Source organism: Ovis canadensis, chromosome 12 (assembly GCF_042477335.2).
Source record: "Ovis canadensis isolate MfBH-ARS-UI-01 breed Bighorn chromosome 12, ARS-UI_OviCan_v2, whole genome shotgun sequence".
Classification (NCBI taxonomy): domain Eukaryota; kingdom Metazoa; phylum Chordata; class Mammalia; order Artiodactyla; family Bovidae; genus Ovis; species Ovis canadensis.
Window position 1 is genome coordinate 68,052,204 of NC_091256.1, and position 16,996 is coordinate 68,069,199.

Below are 16,996 nucleotides of genomic sequence, written 5' to 3' on the forward strand. Positions count from 1 at the left end.
GGACGGGTTGGATCTCCTTGCAGTCCAAGGGACTCTCAAGAGTCTTCTCCAACACCACAGTTCAAACGCATCAATTCTTCAGCACTCAGCTTTCTTCGCAGTCCAACTCTCACATCCATACATGACCACTGGAAAAATCATAGCCTTGACTAGACAGACATTTGTTGGCAAAGTAATGTCCCTGCTTTTCAATATGCTATCTAGGTTGGTCATAACTTTTCTTCCAAGGAGTAAGGGTCTTTTAATTTCATGGCTGCAGTCACCATCTGCAGTGATTTTGGAGCCCCCCCCAAAATAAAGTCTGACACTGTTTCCACTGTTTCGCCATCTATACAAGAGTAATAAAAACCAGTGAGGAAGCAACAGCTAGAACTGGATATGGAACAACAGACTGGTTCCAAATAGGAAAAGGAGTATGTCAAGGCTGTATATTGTCACCCTGCTTATTTAACTTATATGCGGAGTACATCATGAGAAACGCTGGGCTGGAGGAAGCACAGGTTGGAATCAAGATTGCCAGGAGAAGTATCAGTAACCTCAGATATGCAGATGACACCACCCTTATGGCAGAGAGTGAAGAAGAACTAAAGAGTCTCTTGAAAGTGAACGAGGAGAGTGAAAAAATTGGCTTAAAGCTCAACATTCAGAAAACTAAGATCATGGCATCTGGTCCCATCACTTCATGGGAAATAGATGGGGAAACAGTGTCAGACTTATTTTTCTGGGCTCAAAAATCACTGCACATGGTGACTGCAGCAATGAAATTATAAGACCCTTACCCCTTGGAAGTAAAGTTATGACCAACCTAGATAGCATATTAAAAAGCAGAGACATCACCTTGCCAACAAAGGTCCGTCTAGTCAAGGCTATGGTCTTTCCAGTGGTCATGTATGGATATGAGAGTTGGACTATAAACAAAGCTGAGCACCGAAGAACTGATGTTTTTGAACTGTGGTGTTGGAGAAGACTCTTGAGAGTCCCTTGGACTGCAGGGAGATCCAACCAGTCCATTCTAAAGGAGATCACTCCTGGGTGTTCACTGGAAGGACTGATGTTGAAGCTGAAGCTCCAATATTTTGGCCACCTGATGTGAAGAGCTGACTCTTTGAAAAGATCCTAATGTTGGGAAAGATTGAGGGCAGGAGGAGAAAGGGACGACAGAGGATGAGATGGTTGGATGGCATCACTGACTCAGGGGACGTGGGTTTGGGTGGACTCCAGGAGTTGGTGATGGACATGGAGGCCTGGTGTGTTGTGGTTCATGGGGCCGCAAAGAGTCGGACACAACTGAGCAACTGAACTGAAAAACTATAGTTATCACTCAACCCATGATGGAGTGCTTACAAGCTGAGCGATAGGTCATTTAGGTTAAGTAACGATGAAGCATATAAAATAGTCAGCCAGTCACCACTAGGAGATCAGAAAATCTGACACAAACCCCTTTTCTTTCATAGACACTAAGGCCCCCAAAGTATGACAGAGCTTTAATCAAGTGGAGTAGTACATCTTTAGAGCCTACGCAAACCCACGAGTTCAAAAGTCAGCAAAACTCTTCTGTAAAAGAGTCAGAGAAGCTGTGTGGGTCTCCCTTCAAACTACTCCACTCTGCTGCTGCAGTAAAATCAGCCAGAGACAATATGGAAAGGAATGAGCAAAACTGTGTTCCTATAAAACCTACTTATGGACACTGAAATTTAAATGCCATATAATTTTCATGTCATTATGCTACGTCATGTTACTGTACATCACTATGTTATTATTTTCCTTGCTTTTTCCAACCAATTAAAAATATAAACACCATGCTTAGTTCCTGTGTCATTCAAAAATAGATGATGGCCACTGCTATATCTAAAATGGATAACCAACAAGGACCTACCTACAAGGACCTTTGCCTTGCCATGGGAAGGAAACTTCCCATTGGAAGTTTCTACAGAAACTCTGAAAGGAAACTCTGCCCAATGTTATGAGGCAGAATGGATGGAAGGGGGAGTTTGCGGGGGAATGGATACATGTATATATGGCTGAGTCCCTTGGATGTTCACCTAAAACTATCACAGTATTGTTAATCGGCTATTCCCCAACACAAAATAAAAAGTTAGAAAAGAAAATAGGTGATGGACCAAATTTGACTCCCATGGGTCACAGTTTGCTGATTCCTGTACTAAGCATAAAAATCAGTATTTTTCCTATTCATAACATCTTCTTTTATATAAATAAAATCAATGCAAAGCTTGAAACTAAAATTTTTAAAGCAATTACAAAGAAATATGAAATTTTGTATTACACTTATGCCAATGGCAGTATGTATATTTAAAATTATTTTTAAAGGATAACAGAATAGTATTATCTGAACATATCAGTCTATTGCTCTAAGTCAGAGTATGTGTCCAATAAACATTAGTTAAATAAATTTTAGAACCAACTTTTGATCCTTTATGAATACAATCTATCAAATATAATATATCCCTTACTATCTTTATACAAACACACTGAGCATAGTAAGGCGAACAGCCCTGATGACATTAGCTACCACATTCTATTACACCTCAACGATCTCTCATGATCTCAATGAATCTATTAAAATATGGCAAACCACTTACCCTCATATTAAACAGAAAACAACCTGCTTTACTTTTTAGCTCCTATTTGCAGTTTCATTGTTTCTTCCCCTTGTCAAGCTGGGTAGCTATCACTTCTTGCTGCTATCACTGAACCTATCTGGAGAAGCTGCAAACCAAGCTTTATTTTCCCCCTAATCTTAAGCAAGTACAATGACAGACAGACTTCAACAACAATTACCACTTCCACCGCAATCCGCAGCAACACATTTACAAAGAGAGGATTTTGAACACAGTGAAGAAAATAGAAGTATATTAATGTTACTTCCTATCTTAAAGACCAAGTAGAGACAGAATAATCTATAGAAATTCAGAAGAAAAAAATTAAAAGAACCACCTCCAATACCTTCAGGAACTTGAAAGTCACAGCCTAAAGTGAACTTCGTCTTTAGCATTTTATCAGATTCCTACAAGCATTTATTATTTACTTTTTACCTTGCATTTTAGTTTATTCTATGACTGGGTCAACAATCAGGACAGCCCATTAGATATCAGGCAAATTACCCAGTGTTACGAGCACAGAGATGAAAAAGAATTTCTTGCCAAAAATGCAAATAATTCTCACCACAATTTCCATACCAACACTCCCTTACTTGCTGTCTATTCTCACAATCCTTTATTTGCAGCCTCCATATGGCTGATTCCACCACTTTTGCCTCTTTCTCAACACCTTGCCTATCTTTATTTCCCTCAGTATGCCTTTTAAGTTCCATGGCCTGTAAATTTAATCATTTTAGTCATCTAATATCTTTTTCTTTCACAGCGAAACATATACGCTAACCACCCTTTCTATGTGTCACTCTGAGATGACATATGGAAAAAACATAAACTCTTAAGAGAAGAACTCTTTTTCTCTCCTTGTCACTAAATATACAAGCACACCTGTCTTTGAACCCATTCTCTTCTTTCTCCCTACTATTATGGAGGAAGTGTCCTCCCTTCTAATGAAAGCAAAGTCTCACGTTGCTTTGGATGCAATCCTGCACATGATCTGCTGCTGCTAAGTCTCTTCAGTCGTGTCCGACTCTGTGTGACCCCACAGACGGCAGCCCACCAGGCTCCGCCGTCCCTGGGACTCTCCAGGCAAGAACACTGGAGTGGGTTGCCATTTCCTTCTCCAATGCATGAAAGTGAAAACTGAAAGTGAAGTTGCTCAGTCATGCCTGACTCTTAGCGACCCCATGGACTGCAGCCTACCAGGCTCCTCTGTCCATGGAATTTTCCAGGCAAGAGTACTGGAGTGGGCTGCCACTGCCTTCTCCAGCACATGATCTAATCCTATAAATTATCTCACCTTTCTTCATTCATTGGTTTGCATGGCAATAAACTCTCCTAGTTTTTGTTTTCACCTTGTTTTGATCTGCTTTACTGGTTCCTCTTTGTCTACCTGAGCTTTAAATGTTGGAGCTCTACGAGTTTACAACCACAAAGTCAATTACCAACTGTATAAATCCCCATATTCACAGATCTCGTCTCTGTATAACCGTAGAGCCTAAGCATAAGATCCCATGTGCTTCATTACCTTTAAACCTATCCTTCTTCCAGGATCCCTGTCTCTGTAAATGACACCCAGATTTTTCTGCCCCATTACTGAAGCCTAAAACCTGGAAGTTATCATCTGCTTCAAAGACAACATCGTCCATCAGTCATCAAGTTCTGTCTACCCTAGTGCCCACATATTTTTAAAACACTTTTTCACCCAAGCCTCACTGACCTCACCCACAAAAGCAAGCATCATGTACTATGCCTGGCCAATTTCAACAACTATCTACATATTAGATATCCCTACTTCCTACTCTTGCTTCTTTCTATTCTCCATACTGTACCCAGTAAAGCTTTCTTAGCATTTACTACACTGTATTCTATGTATTTGCTTGTAAGTTTGCCACTATGTTGTATATCACTCTTATCTGTACTCTCAACATTACAGTATTTGTTATAAATATGTACAATTAAAATTAAAACAAAAACAATACCGTAAAAAATACAGATAAATATGTATGACTGATCTAAGGATTGTGGAAAATTTTTCTAGATTCATAAAAAAAAAACCTAGAGCTTAGTTTTAAAAAAATTCAGAAGAGCAAATCTTCCTTGTATTAATATTAAAATGTGGCTTCCGGTGGGTTACAGTGCAGTGGGTCGCAAAGAGTCAAACAGGACCGAATGACTAACACTTTCACTTTTACTTTCCAGCCATTAGTCCTACTTTTGTCTCTTGGTACCAAACAGAATCATTCTAATTCCTTATCTACTTTGATTATTTGAAAAGAGTCATTAGTTTAACAAACTCTAGTCTTTTTCAGGTAAGTAATTTTATCATGAATAGCAGGTAGCATTAGTCTTTGTTGTTGGCTTTTTGTTCTGATTACTGACAAAGTTTCACTAGCCTATTAAAATCTCAAATGCTAGCCTAATCAATACTTTGTAGTAATAAGCATAAAATGATTTGGGTTTATTGTTTCACTGTACTACTGACAAGCCTCAGCCTAAGCAAGGGCAAGAGAAAATAAACAGGAAAACCAAGAGGAACTGAGATGAAGAGGAAAAAGTTAGGACAGAGGCTTATGGGGTAGGGAGGGTATGTAGCAATTTCTAAAGCTTAAATGTAGACTGTTCCTTATTTCATCTTTAGACTGTGTCTTGAATTGTCACAGAAGTAGGAAACTCATTAACACTTGCTGACAAGCTTGGATGTCTCTATTTTAAGTTGTTAACATTAACTTATTTTTCTGTCATATGTCATTGGTGATTTAAAGCCTTCTTTTTTAGCCTAGGGATACTGTATTCAAAGGAATACTTATCAGCAAGCAAATATGTAAAAGCAGGTGAAGGTTGACAACTGCTAGATCCTTGCCTGCTCTGGGCCCTTCCAGGGCCTGTAGACAGTTTTCCATTCATGCATGCATTCATTCAACAACTATTTACTAACGAGTACCTACCATGTGCCAGACATGGAGATGCAGCAGGGAATAAGGCAGATAAGATTCCCTCCCTGATGAAGCTTCTAGCCTAGAACACAATGTTTTAAATTACTGCTTCAAAAAACTGGCCCTGGGCCAAATTCTGAAGGAAAAAAAAAATTCTTTGCTCTGCATTTCCACTCCTCTCATTTCTCACCAACCCCAGATGGCCCACTAACTCTTAAGACAGTAACAGAAATATGGTCTGAAAAACAGAGGAATGCATAAGCAGCCCTAAAAATCATACTTCTTCCCCAGAAAACAAGTCACTAATTACCTGGAGACAACCTATTTTTAAGCACAAATTTAAAATTCACAGTATTCTGCGATAAAGAATATATTAAAAGGTATCCTAAATCTGGATCTGCACTGACTGTCATTAAAAATGGCAATTAAAGCAATCCTTATAACTGGCTACTACAAAAAAAATTAAAAAAATAAGTATTTAATTTGAATATTTTCAAACTATGGCAAAAGTGACATTGATGTCATATCTACATTAAATTAAAAATAAGTTTCCATTATTAAAGCCAAGTTAGACGTAATTGGGATACAAAGTATCAGAAGCTCACAAGAACTACTTCTTCTGGCTGTCTCAAAAGTAAAGGGCTTTCAGAAACCTTCCCAAGGTTTCAACAGATCTTAAAGGAACACTAGAATAGCAGAGCCCAGGGCCCAGAAGATCTTAGGTTCAAATCTTAGTTCTGTCATTTTGTAGCACTGTGTTGACCTTGGACACGTTAGAAAATTTCTATCTCAGTTCCTCCAGTGTAGAATGAGATTAATGACAATGTCTTACTCCAGAGGGCTGATATAAAGATTAAAAGAATTAGTGAAACACAATGGCATGTAAAATACTTACAATGGTGTCTGAAGAAAAGTAATCAAACACTACATTGCCAGCAGCGAAAACATGCCACAATATATAACCATTTTCTTATGAATTTACTAATGCCTAATGTAATTCTATTTCAAGAATTTGAGAAAATATAAACAAAAATATTAAAATAATCTCCAAACTACAGATGGACAGTATAACAATTTTAACCAAAACAACCTAGGTATGCATAATTCAAACCAAGAATTCAACAGCCACTGCCACTAAGTATTCGGTAAGTTTAAACAATGCAGCATCAAAGCATTTGTCTCTCGTGGCCACTACATACCTAATTTAAGAGAAAATGCAAAATGAACCATTATTGCTAAGTGTCAGAAAAGTTCTCTATCCTTTCTATTAACTGTTGATGTTAACCGGGGGCTATCTAGTATTCATGAGACTGAACTTCACTTATAAGTCACTAATTTCCAGACCTTCTCTATTGTCTAACAGTTGAGATATTGTCAAAGTAAACAAATGCTGCCACCTTGTGGACTTATGAACACGATGTTACTTTAAATAACCCAATGTGATCCATAAGCAAAGGATGACACATTTTAAAAGCAAAAGCTTCTGGTTCAGCTTTCATTCTCAGTGAGATTCTCACTGCAATAAATGACCAAACACTGGACGCATTTCATGTAATTTTACAGAAAGAATAATTTCTTCTAAAATGCAATGAATTAATGTACCAAATTAACATTATTCGTCATCTCTAACATGTCTCACCTCTTTCCCAAAGAAATTCATTAAATGTCCTAATTAGCAAGGAACTGAAAGCTTTTAAAATGAATCTGTTATCAAAATGAATCTGTTATCAATGATGTGTCTGAATGTGAGAAACTAAAAAAACCAAAAACCACCAGTGTTGTGAAAGTTTCAAAATCCCTTGAATACTATGGATTTTATGTTTCTTTGTAGGGATTGTATGTTTCTTGTATGGACTGTATGTATAGTCTTCATCAGTTCTGCCTTATGCACTTTTAAAATTGGAAATTTTTCCTTCAGAAACATTAATTCAATGTAAATAAGAGAAAAAAATGGACATTTACATGCAAGATGAAACAATTAAAGGCAGCTTTAAGCTTTTTGATTGAAATATTCTGATACAACTAATCTCACTTTTAGTAAGTGAGATATTTCCAAACTGAAATCTTAAATTTTCCTATGACAGTAAATGTCTGCCTCAGAAAACACAGCGTTCTGATGTAAGTGTCTTTCTATGATCAAGGTTTACTTATTTTTAAAAAAACAGAATTACATTAAATCAAGCTAAAATGGCTTTCAGGAATGATGAAAAAAGAATAGCTCTTATTCTTTTTTGAATACCTACGCAGGTTCGATCCCTGGGTTGGGAAGATGCCCAAGATGCCCTGGAGGAAGGCATGGCAACCCACTCCAGCATTCTTGCCTGGAAAATCCCGTGGACAGAGAAGCCTGGTGGGCTATATAATCCATAAGGTCGCAAAGAGTTGGACACAACCAAAGCGATTTAGCATGCATGCACGCAGAAGTGTAAAACCAAGCCTACATTTTCTAACTAGAAATGCTGCTTCTGTAATATGAAATTAAGAAGGAAATTTTTATTTTGTTTTTGGTTTTTTGTTCATTTTTATGTGGAGAAGAGAGTATAATTCAGGATGAATTCACAATGGTCTGGGACACTAGTCAATATTACAACAGATTTCTAACCTGCATTACATTTCAGTTGGGTAGAGCCATGTAATTATAGGTAAATGTATACATAGCAGGTCAAAATGATTTATTGTATAAAAGCACTGAAATAAAACTGAGAGTTCTCCTGAATTCAAGCATCAAAGCTGACCTGTTCATGGCTATATGCCTAGCCTCGCCTACACTAGGTGGGCAATAAATTTTTGTTAAATAGGTTAATTACTACTTTAATTAATTAGTTAAGCAAAACCCACAAACTTCTGCGTTTTTAAACTTTAATCATTCCAGGGCATGATTAGGAATGCTTCTATATTCAACCTATAGAAAAATAAATAAATCTATTATTTTTGTCTTATTTGTTACCAAGTTAAGCTTGAATACAGTAAGATTTAATGTAATCGTCTTTTTAGCTAATGCCCTGAATTTCAAGATGAATATTCATTACATAAATAAAAATCTTAGTCAGGTAAATGAAAAAGCATGTGTAGTTTTACTAATTTCTAAAAAGTTAAAACGTCAAATTCCTGAACTGAATCAAAAATATCTTTTTTAAGGCTTTTCTATTCTATCAAGAAAATTTGAACATATACTAGCAATTTGATGCTTCCTAGGGGCTACTGCTAATTGTGTTAGACGGGATACAGCCCTGTGGTTATATAATGTCCATATTTTAACACATAGAGATTCTTAGGACTATATGGTTGAAATGACAAGATACCTGGCATTTGCTTCAAAATACTTAACCCAAGAGAGTAAGAATAAAGAGTATAAATAAAGCAAGTATAACAAAATTTGGATCACTGATGAGTCTGGGAGATGACTGTTATAAAGGATTCCATTCTCTCCCATCTTAAGTATATTAGAAACTTTTGCTAAAAAAAAATTTAAAGAATGGTCACCAAGATGATGAAGACAAAAATAATATAAAATAATAACAAAAAGATAACTAGAAAAACCCAGTATTTGAAAACTAGTAAGTCTCAATAATCCATGAGTCAAAATAAAATCAAGTTTGAAATTAAGTCTTTTGAACTGAGTAAAAATAAAAAATATCATATCTTTGATAGTTACAATGAACAATCTAATAAAACACCAGCATCAAAAAAATATTTAGCAATTAACAAAGGCGATGACTTGTACAATAGAACTACTAAACACTGCTGAAAGAAACGAAAAAAGACATAAATGAAAACACATCCCAGGTTCATGCATAGAAAGGTCGAATATCATTATGATGTCAGTACTACCCAAAGTGATGTACAGATTTAATGCAACTCCTATCAAAATCCCAATAATTTTTTTTACAGATATATAAAAACCCATCCTAAAATTCACATGGATTTCCAAAGGACCTGAAGTAGCTAGAGAACTCACACTTCCTGATTTCAAAACTTACTGCAGGTCTATGGGAGTCAAAAAATATAAATAAAAACAGACATATACACTAGTGGAACAGAAGAGAGAATATAGAAATAAACCTTTGCATATATGATCAAAGAATTTTTGACAAGAGTACCAAGCCCATTCAATGGAGAAAGGACAATTTTTTCAATATATGATCCTGAGAAAACTAGATATCCACATGCAAAAGAATGAATTTAGATCCTTCCTTAAAACTATATATAAATTTAACTCAAAATGGATCAAAAACTGAAATCTAGAACCATAAAACTCTTTTTACAACTTTAGATTGGCAATGATTTCTTGTATGCCACCACAGGCACAAGCAACACAAAAGAATAAAATACATGACAAATAAGACTGTAAAATTTTTAAAATTATGTGTATCAACAGACAATATCAACAGAGTAAAAAGGCAACTCACAAAATGAGAGAAAATATTTACAAATCTGATAAAGGATTAATATTCAGATTAGACTGATTTGTGCTGCTGTACAGCAGAAATGAATACAACACTGGAAAGCAATTATCCTCTAATTAAGAAAAAATTCAGAATGTATTGGAAATTCCTAAAACTCAACAACAAAAAATTCAATTCAAAAATGGAAGAAGCACTTGAACAGACATTTCCTCGAAGAAGATACACAAATGACTAGTGAAGGGGAAAAGTGAAAGTGAAGTCACTCAGTCATGTCCGACTCTTTGCAATCCCATGGACTGTACAGCCGACCAGGCTCCTCTGTCTGCAGGATTTTCCAGGCAAGGATGACTAGCAGGCATATGAAAAGACCATCACTAATCATTAGGGAACTCAAATCAAATCTAACTTCACACACAATAAATAGCTATGATCAAAAGAACAGAAAACAAGTCCTAGCAAGGATGTGGAGAAATTGGAACCCTTATGCACCACTGGTGAGAATTCTAAGTGGTATAGCCCCAGTAGAAAATAGTATGGCAGTTCTTCGAAAAATTAAAAATAAAATTACCATGTGATCCAGCAATTCCAACACAAATTATATTAGAAAAGAAGAAATGTTTCAACTCACTCACTTTAGTTTCTACCTTAAGAGACTAGAAAGATAAGAGCAAAGTACACATAAAGAAAGAAGAAAATGGGAAATAATAAAGTTAAGAGTAGAAAATCAATGAAACAGAGAACAGAAAAATAGAGAGTATCAATAAACCAGAAGCTGGCTCTTTGAGAAGATAAAAACTGCTAAGCCAGACTATTAGGTTGGAAAAAAAAAAAAAAAAAAGAAACAAATTTCTAAAACCAAGGATGAAAAAGGGAAAATCACTATAGAATATAAAGATATTAAAAGGATAATAAAAGAATACTGTGAATACTAGTATGCCAATAAATTAAACAACCTAGATGAAATGGACAAATTTATTTAAAGGCACAGACTAATGTTTAATCAAAAAGAAATGGATAACTCCATTAGCCTTAAATCTCTTTTAAAAATTAGATTTGTATTTAAAAATCTTCCCTCATAGAAATCTCAAGACCAAGACAGCTTCAATGGAGAACTGCACCAAATACGTAAAGAAGAAATAATACTAATTCTTTACAAATTTTTCTAAAAAACTGAAAGGGAGAAATATATATATATAAGTATATTCTTATATATTCTTAGAAGGATATAAGCTTATATAAGAGTTATAAATTATAATATTACAAGACTATAAGAACTATATTCTTGTAAGAATTTAAGAGTTCTTATACTCTTATATTTATCTTAATTCTTATATCTTAAGAATATAAGAATTCTTATATAATAATTATAAGCTTATAATATATAAGAATATACCTTGTTATCAAAACCAGACAAAAGAATTATAAGAAAACAAACTGCAGCCCTATGAGGTGGATACTAACCAACATTCCATTTTACAGATAAATCAGGACTAAAGAGATTCAGAAACTTGCCAAAGACCACAGAGATAAAAATTGGCAGGCAATCTAGATTTCAGAACAAAGGCTCTTAACCGTATCACTACTGTTTCTCAAATTTAATTAAATTCTAGATGCTTCTGCAAAAGAAAATAGTAAAGAGTGCTGCCCAATACTTACCTAGAAACTATGCTGGAACCATTATAGAGATCACTTGCATATGACAATGTAGCCAAAGGTCGCACTGAATTATAGCGAGTAAACTTGGACAAGCATTCCTGAAATTCATCCAACTGGCTTGCAGTTCGACTGTCATCTATACGAAGAAAACAAAATAAAGTAAACAAATCGAACTGCAACGTAAGTCAAAGAGCAATAACCACAGATTAACAATTATATTCTAAATATAAACAACTCATATTTAGAGAGGACTAATACCGAAGAATAGATGCTTTTGAACTGTGGTGTTGGAGAAGACTCTTGAGAGTCCCTTGGACTGCAAGGAGATCCATCCAGTCCATTCTGAAGGAGATCAGCCCTGGGATTTCTTTGGAAGGAATGATGCTAAAGCTGAAACTCCAGTACTTTGGCCACCTCATGTGAAGAGTTGACTCATTGGAAAAGACTTTGATGCTGGAAGGGATTGGGGGCAGGAGGAGAAGGGGACAACAGAGGATGAGATGGCTGGATGGCATCACCGACTCGATGCACATGAGTTTGGATGAACTCCGGGAGTTGGTGATGGACAGGGAGACCTGGCGTGCTGCGATTCATGGGGTCGCAAAGAGTCGGACACAACTGAGCGACTGAACTGAACTGAATGTACACAAATTAATTAGCTGATCTTTCAACTTTCATAAAAATTTCTCAGTCGTTCTTGAAAGATACTGTCTCTTTGAACACCAATAAGACCATACTATGAATTCTCTTTCTTTTTTAAGCATTAATTTTTTGCAAAACAAAGGAAAAAAAGTACCTAATCAAGAAAGGTTAAATCATTTATTAAAATAAAATCCCTTATCAATGAAGAAAGTGAGAGTTTTGTTAGTTTGAAGGAACATATTTACAGGGATACATTATCATGTTCCTATTTACTTGTCAAAACACAATTTAGATTTTAAAATGAATTTTTAAATAAAAAGCAAATGAAATATTTGTTCACATAATACTTTGAAGTGTTTCCAAACCAATTATAGGATGGGAGAAAAAATCTGCAATGTATTAATCATTAATTTTCAAAGTCAAATTTAAAATAGGTTCATGCAAATATCTTGGTGGAACATGGAAAACAGTTAATTCCATCCAACAGAATTCTTTACAAATACTTTGAGTAAAATCCAGTTCAGTAAACTATTCATAATTAAATGAGGTAGAACTTAAATCAAAGTCAGGTTATGAAAGATCTAATCTACTTATCTAATGAAGAGAGCTAATCTACTCTCCAATGTAGAAACAGGCTACAACAAAAAAGCATAAATAAAAAACATTGTTTTCTAAAATTGCTTAAAGTTTGGATTTGCATTTTCCTTCCCAAAGAAAGAAAAGTAAAGCACACAATTACGTTAGTTAGCCTCCTATATTGAAACTTGAGCCTGTTACAACAATGTTTTTCTTCATAACCTCCTTCTTATTCTTAGCTCATATACATACCGAAACACACATACAACTTTTTAAAGTTTCATGATTTTCCTTCTCAAATGTTCTCTGAAAATAACAGTAGGCTAAAAGAAATTACACTATAGGAATCATTACATCAAAAGAATTACTTTACTTTTACTATACTATGTGATATATAACTAAAAATTTATTTATCTGCAGATTTCCAGTTATCTTAAATTGTTGACATGAAGAAATTTATCTAACAATTATTATAAAGGAAAACAATTGAGGGAACTAAGTCAGCTTCTGTCTGCAATATTTTAAATTATAAAGATTTAAAAGCTAACTGGTGTGCTGCGATTCATGGGGTCACAAAGAGTCGGACACGACTGAGCGACTAAACTGAACTGAAAAGCTAACTTAACACAGTCATCTAATGACCTACATTAAAAGAGTTCAATTTTGTAGTGTTTCCATTCTGGAAAAGCAAAAGGAACAAACCTACTTAGCATGCAATATCAAAATGTTATTGGGCTAAAGCTCTTAGTTGACAAAAATTATTCTCAGAAGTTCAACAAATTATAAATAAAACATAGGTTATTACAGGGAAAAAAAAGGCAGAGGGGGGAAGATATCAATTGTACTACAAAGTAGTTTGGATACAATAGCTAACTGGTTCTTTTTATAAATTAAGACAACCCTATTACTGTGAGCTACTTAATATAACAAATACTGAAAAGACAGTTACTTTAGATATCTATTTAAAATTCGGTTTAATGTTAATCTATTCTTTCAACATTTTGACATCAATTTCTAAGTACATAAAATTCACCAGCATTCAAAAATGTATATTCTGTAGAAGATTATAATCTTTTTCTAAGGTAGCTAAACTTCTGGTCATCATACCCAACAGTTTAACACCAACTTTCAACAGAAACTATTTAAAAAAAATATTAAAAACAATTATTTCAGTATCTGAAAGCATAGGGATTAGATTTCACTTATCTGGTTGTGAAAAGGTAGGATTCTGTTTGCTTGGTTGGTTTTTGATCAACATCCATACATATCTTCTGGCAAATCACCTCTCCTATTCTAATTACAGATTATTCTGTAAAAGTGTATTCGGTATCTCTTTTCCATCTTCTAATGCTTTATAATTTAGCTTCCTTTTCAATTACAATTAAGAATTCAAGATATTAATCTCTTAGTTATCTCTCATTTTCATAGATGAAAATAGAAGCGGGGATAGGGAGTGGGTTCTCAATTGAAAATCGACTGAAGGACAATCAAACTCTTAGGTACCCGTTACAAAGAAGTTTCAAGGTCTTATTTACAGCCAAGAAAACTAGGAGAAACTTCATATTCAGCAATATGTGTAGCCAGTGTACAAATTTGATAAGTTAAATTCGAGATGCCTAAAAACTAAGACAACCATGGGTTGAGTACAATACAACCATATCTATTAAGTATAAAACTAAATTAATCTTCCTTCTGGTTTTAACTTACTAGTCTATCTTCCTATAAAGCTATGTCACCAAAATAAATTGGTTTGTAATTACCTTTACTATCCCATAGCATGCCTATGTTATAGTTACTTAAAAATTATGAATCACTAGCCTTTTTCAATCTCTCTTTACTATCTCTCTCTCTCTTTTTAATATCTGCCATTTACCTGTGGCTGTATTTCAACATCATACCAACAAATAAAATCTGAAAGGCTTAACATGCACCCTCTGCCAGTCAGAATGTAAGTCTCAGACCACTTTCAAAGTTTCAGCTTCATACTATAGTGTATAGATTATTACAGAAGTTTAATAAGGGGCTTAATTCTCAGACAATACAAAGAAAACTTTCCATCTGAATGAAAACTATTGACTGTTGACTTTTAATTTCAAACACACTTATAAACAAAGCTTGGCTTTCTTCTAGCCCTCACAGGAAAAATGCCATGTGAATCTATATATTTTGCTTTTCTCCACCTCTAAACCTGAGGCAAATGCGTCCAAAGGTTCTCTCTCTATAATGTGTAGATTATAATACAACCATGCTTATTCAAGAGAAATTCAAGGTCAAATTTTTAACAACTAAGAAAATATCATACATTTCTTTCCTTGGTAATGCTCATTTTGAGCAGGTGTATTAAAAATAACATCAACTAACTGAGAATCTTATACAAAGCACTGTATTTTATATGCATCATCTACAAACCATAAAAAAAAAAAAAAAAAGACAAACACCGAGCAGGGTTGGTATAAATGTCCCTTCCTCAATGTGAGCAGAGACACCAAGAAAGGCTAAAGATCAGAGAACTAACAAAAAGGGCACAGAACTATCCTACAGCAATAAAACTATTCTATCCTATAGTATGCAAACCTGCGCATAAGTTATTTCCTCTGCTTTGAACATGTTTTTATTATCCTTTTTCAGTTAACTAATACTAGCTTTGACTAAATACAACTTCTCTGAAATCCCTACAGGAATCTTCTCTTACATTTCCCCATTTTCAGCTTGGCATGGCTTTTTCACCTCCAGTTATATTAGTCAATATTCTTCTCTATTCCCTTAATGCCCTTGGCATATTTATATAACACATAATACCATGCAGCATTATTTACCTGTTGCTTCCCTTCACTAAATTTATAATACTCCTTGACAGTAAAACAAGTTCGTTCATCTTTTGATTCTTAGCACAGATGATACTGCTTAGAACTTAACAAACATTGAAAAATAGAAGGCAACTGAATGAAATTATTTTTGCTAGCTACATATTCATGGCTGATTTGTTTTTAACTTTATACAGCTCAGTATATACAGATTAAAAATTCCCAAATAGAGAAAGAGAACAAAAATAGTTATAGAAAAGCAAAGTAATCCAAGATGTCTAAGAACCTCCAAAATGCTGTGCTAGACTATGTTGAAAATAGACAATTTTGCTTTATGAATAGGACTTTTCATAAATCCAGCATAAGCTAGACATGAAACAAGAATTTGTGATATTTTAAGAATTCTTGAATATGTACCTGAGATACGAGACATCCTTGTAGAAAAGTAACATTGTTCTAAGTCTTCAAAATGAGCAGTGAGTCGTTTTCGTCTTGATGCTAATGTGCTGTTATACCAGGGCTGTTTCTTTGTCTAAGGTGATAACAAGAAAAAGACACTTGTAATTCTGAACAAAGCATACTATTTTTTCCAGAGAATATACAGATGTTTGAATAATTTCAAAAGTTCACATTAAAATAATTACAAATGGCAAAATCCTGTAGCTCTTAAGACCATATTTTTCAATTCTTATTTTAAAGGGAAAATAGGCCAACTCTATAAGAATAAAATGAGAAGCATCTTTCAACTCTCCAAATTAAATGAAGATAGAGTCCATTATAAACACCAAACTAAGAAGTTTAAGAATTTGAATATGCATCAATTGTTAGGAAACAATTACCAAAAGGAAACTAATTACTTTTCAGCATTATAGTGCAGCCCTGTACATTTTGAGTAATAGGAACAGTGCTTAATTGTATAGAATAGGTATTTAAATTAGTATTTATTATTAGGTTAAGGGATAGTCAACACGTGTATACTAAATAGTTTGATATATACATTAGAAAACCAAAATAACTAAATCATGTATATATATTTAGACAACAAAAGCAAATCTGAAATATACTAGCATATGAACTCTATTAAAGTCTATAATCCTAAATATATATCACCAACACTGCTACTTCTACTGCTAAATCACTTCAGTCATGTCCAACTCTGTGCGATCCCAGAAACGGCAGCCCACCAGGCTCCCCTGTCCCTGGGATTCTCCAGGCAAGACCACTGGAGTGGGTTGCCATGTCCTTCTCCAATGCATGAAAGTGAAAAGTCAAAGTGAAGTCGCTCAGTCGTATCTGACTCTTAGCGACCCCATGGACTACAGCCTACCAGGCTCCTCCATCAATGGGATTTTCCAGGCAAGAGT

At 34.7% G+C, this 16,996-nt stretch overlaps 1 protein-coding gene across 8 annotated transcripts in view; it reads right to left on the reverse strand.

Annotated features, from left to right (window-relative positions):
* Nucleotides 1–16,996, reverse strand: part of COP1 (COP1 E3 ubiquitin ligase) — a 231,047-nt gene that overhangs the window by 111,980 nt on the left and 102,071 nt on the right. For all 8 annotated transcript variants that reach the window (XM_069546126.1, XM_069546133.1, XM_069546127.1 and 5 more), the window contains 2 exons: nt 16,050–16,164; nt 11,611–11,746 (listed from right to left, as the gene is read on the reverse strand). In XM_069546126.1, the coding sequence (XP_069402227.1) occupies nt 11,611–11,746; nt 16,050–16,164 (251 nt within the window). The remainder of the gene's footprint in view (nt 1–11,610; nt 11,747–16,049; nt 16,165–16,996) is intronic.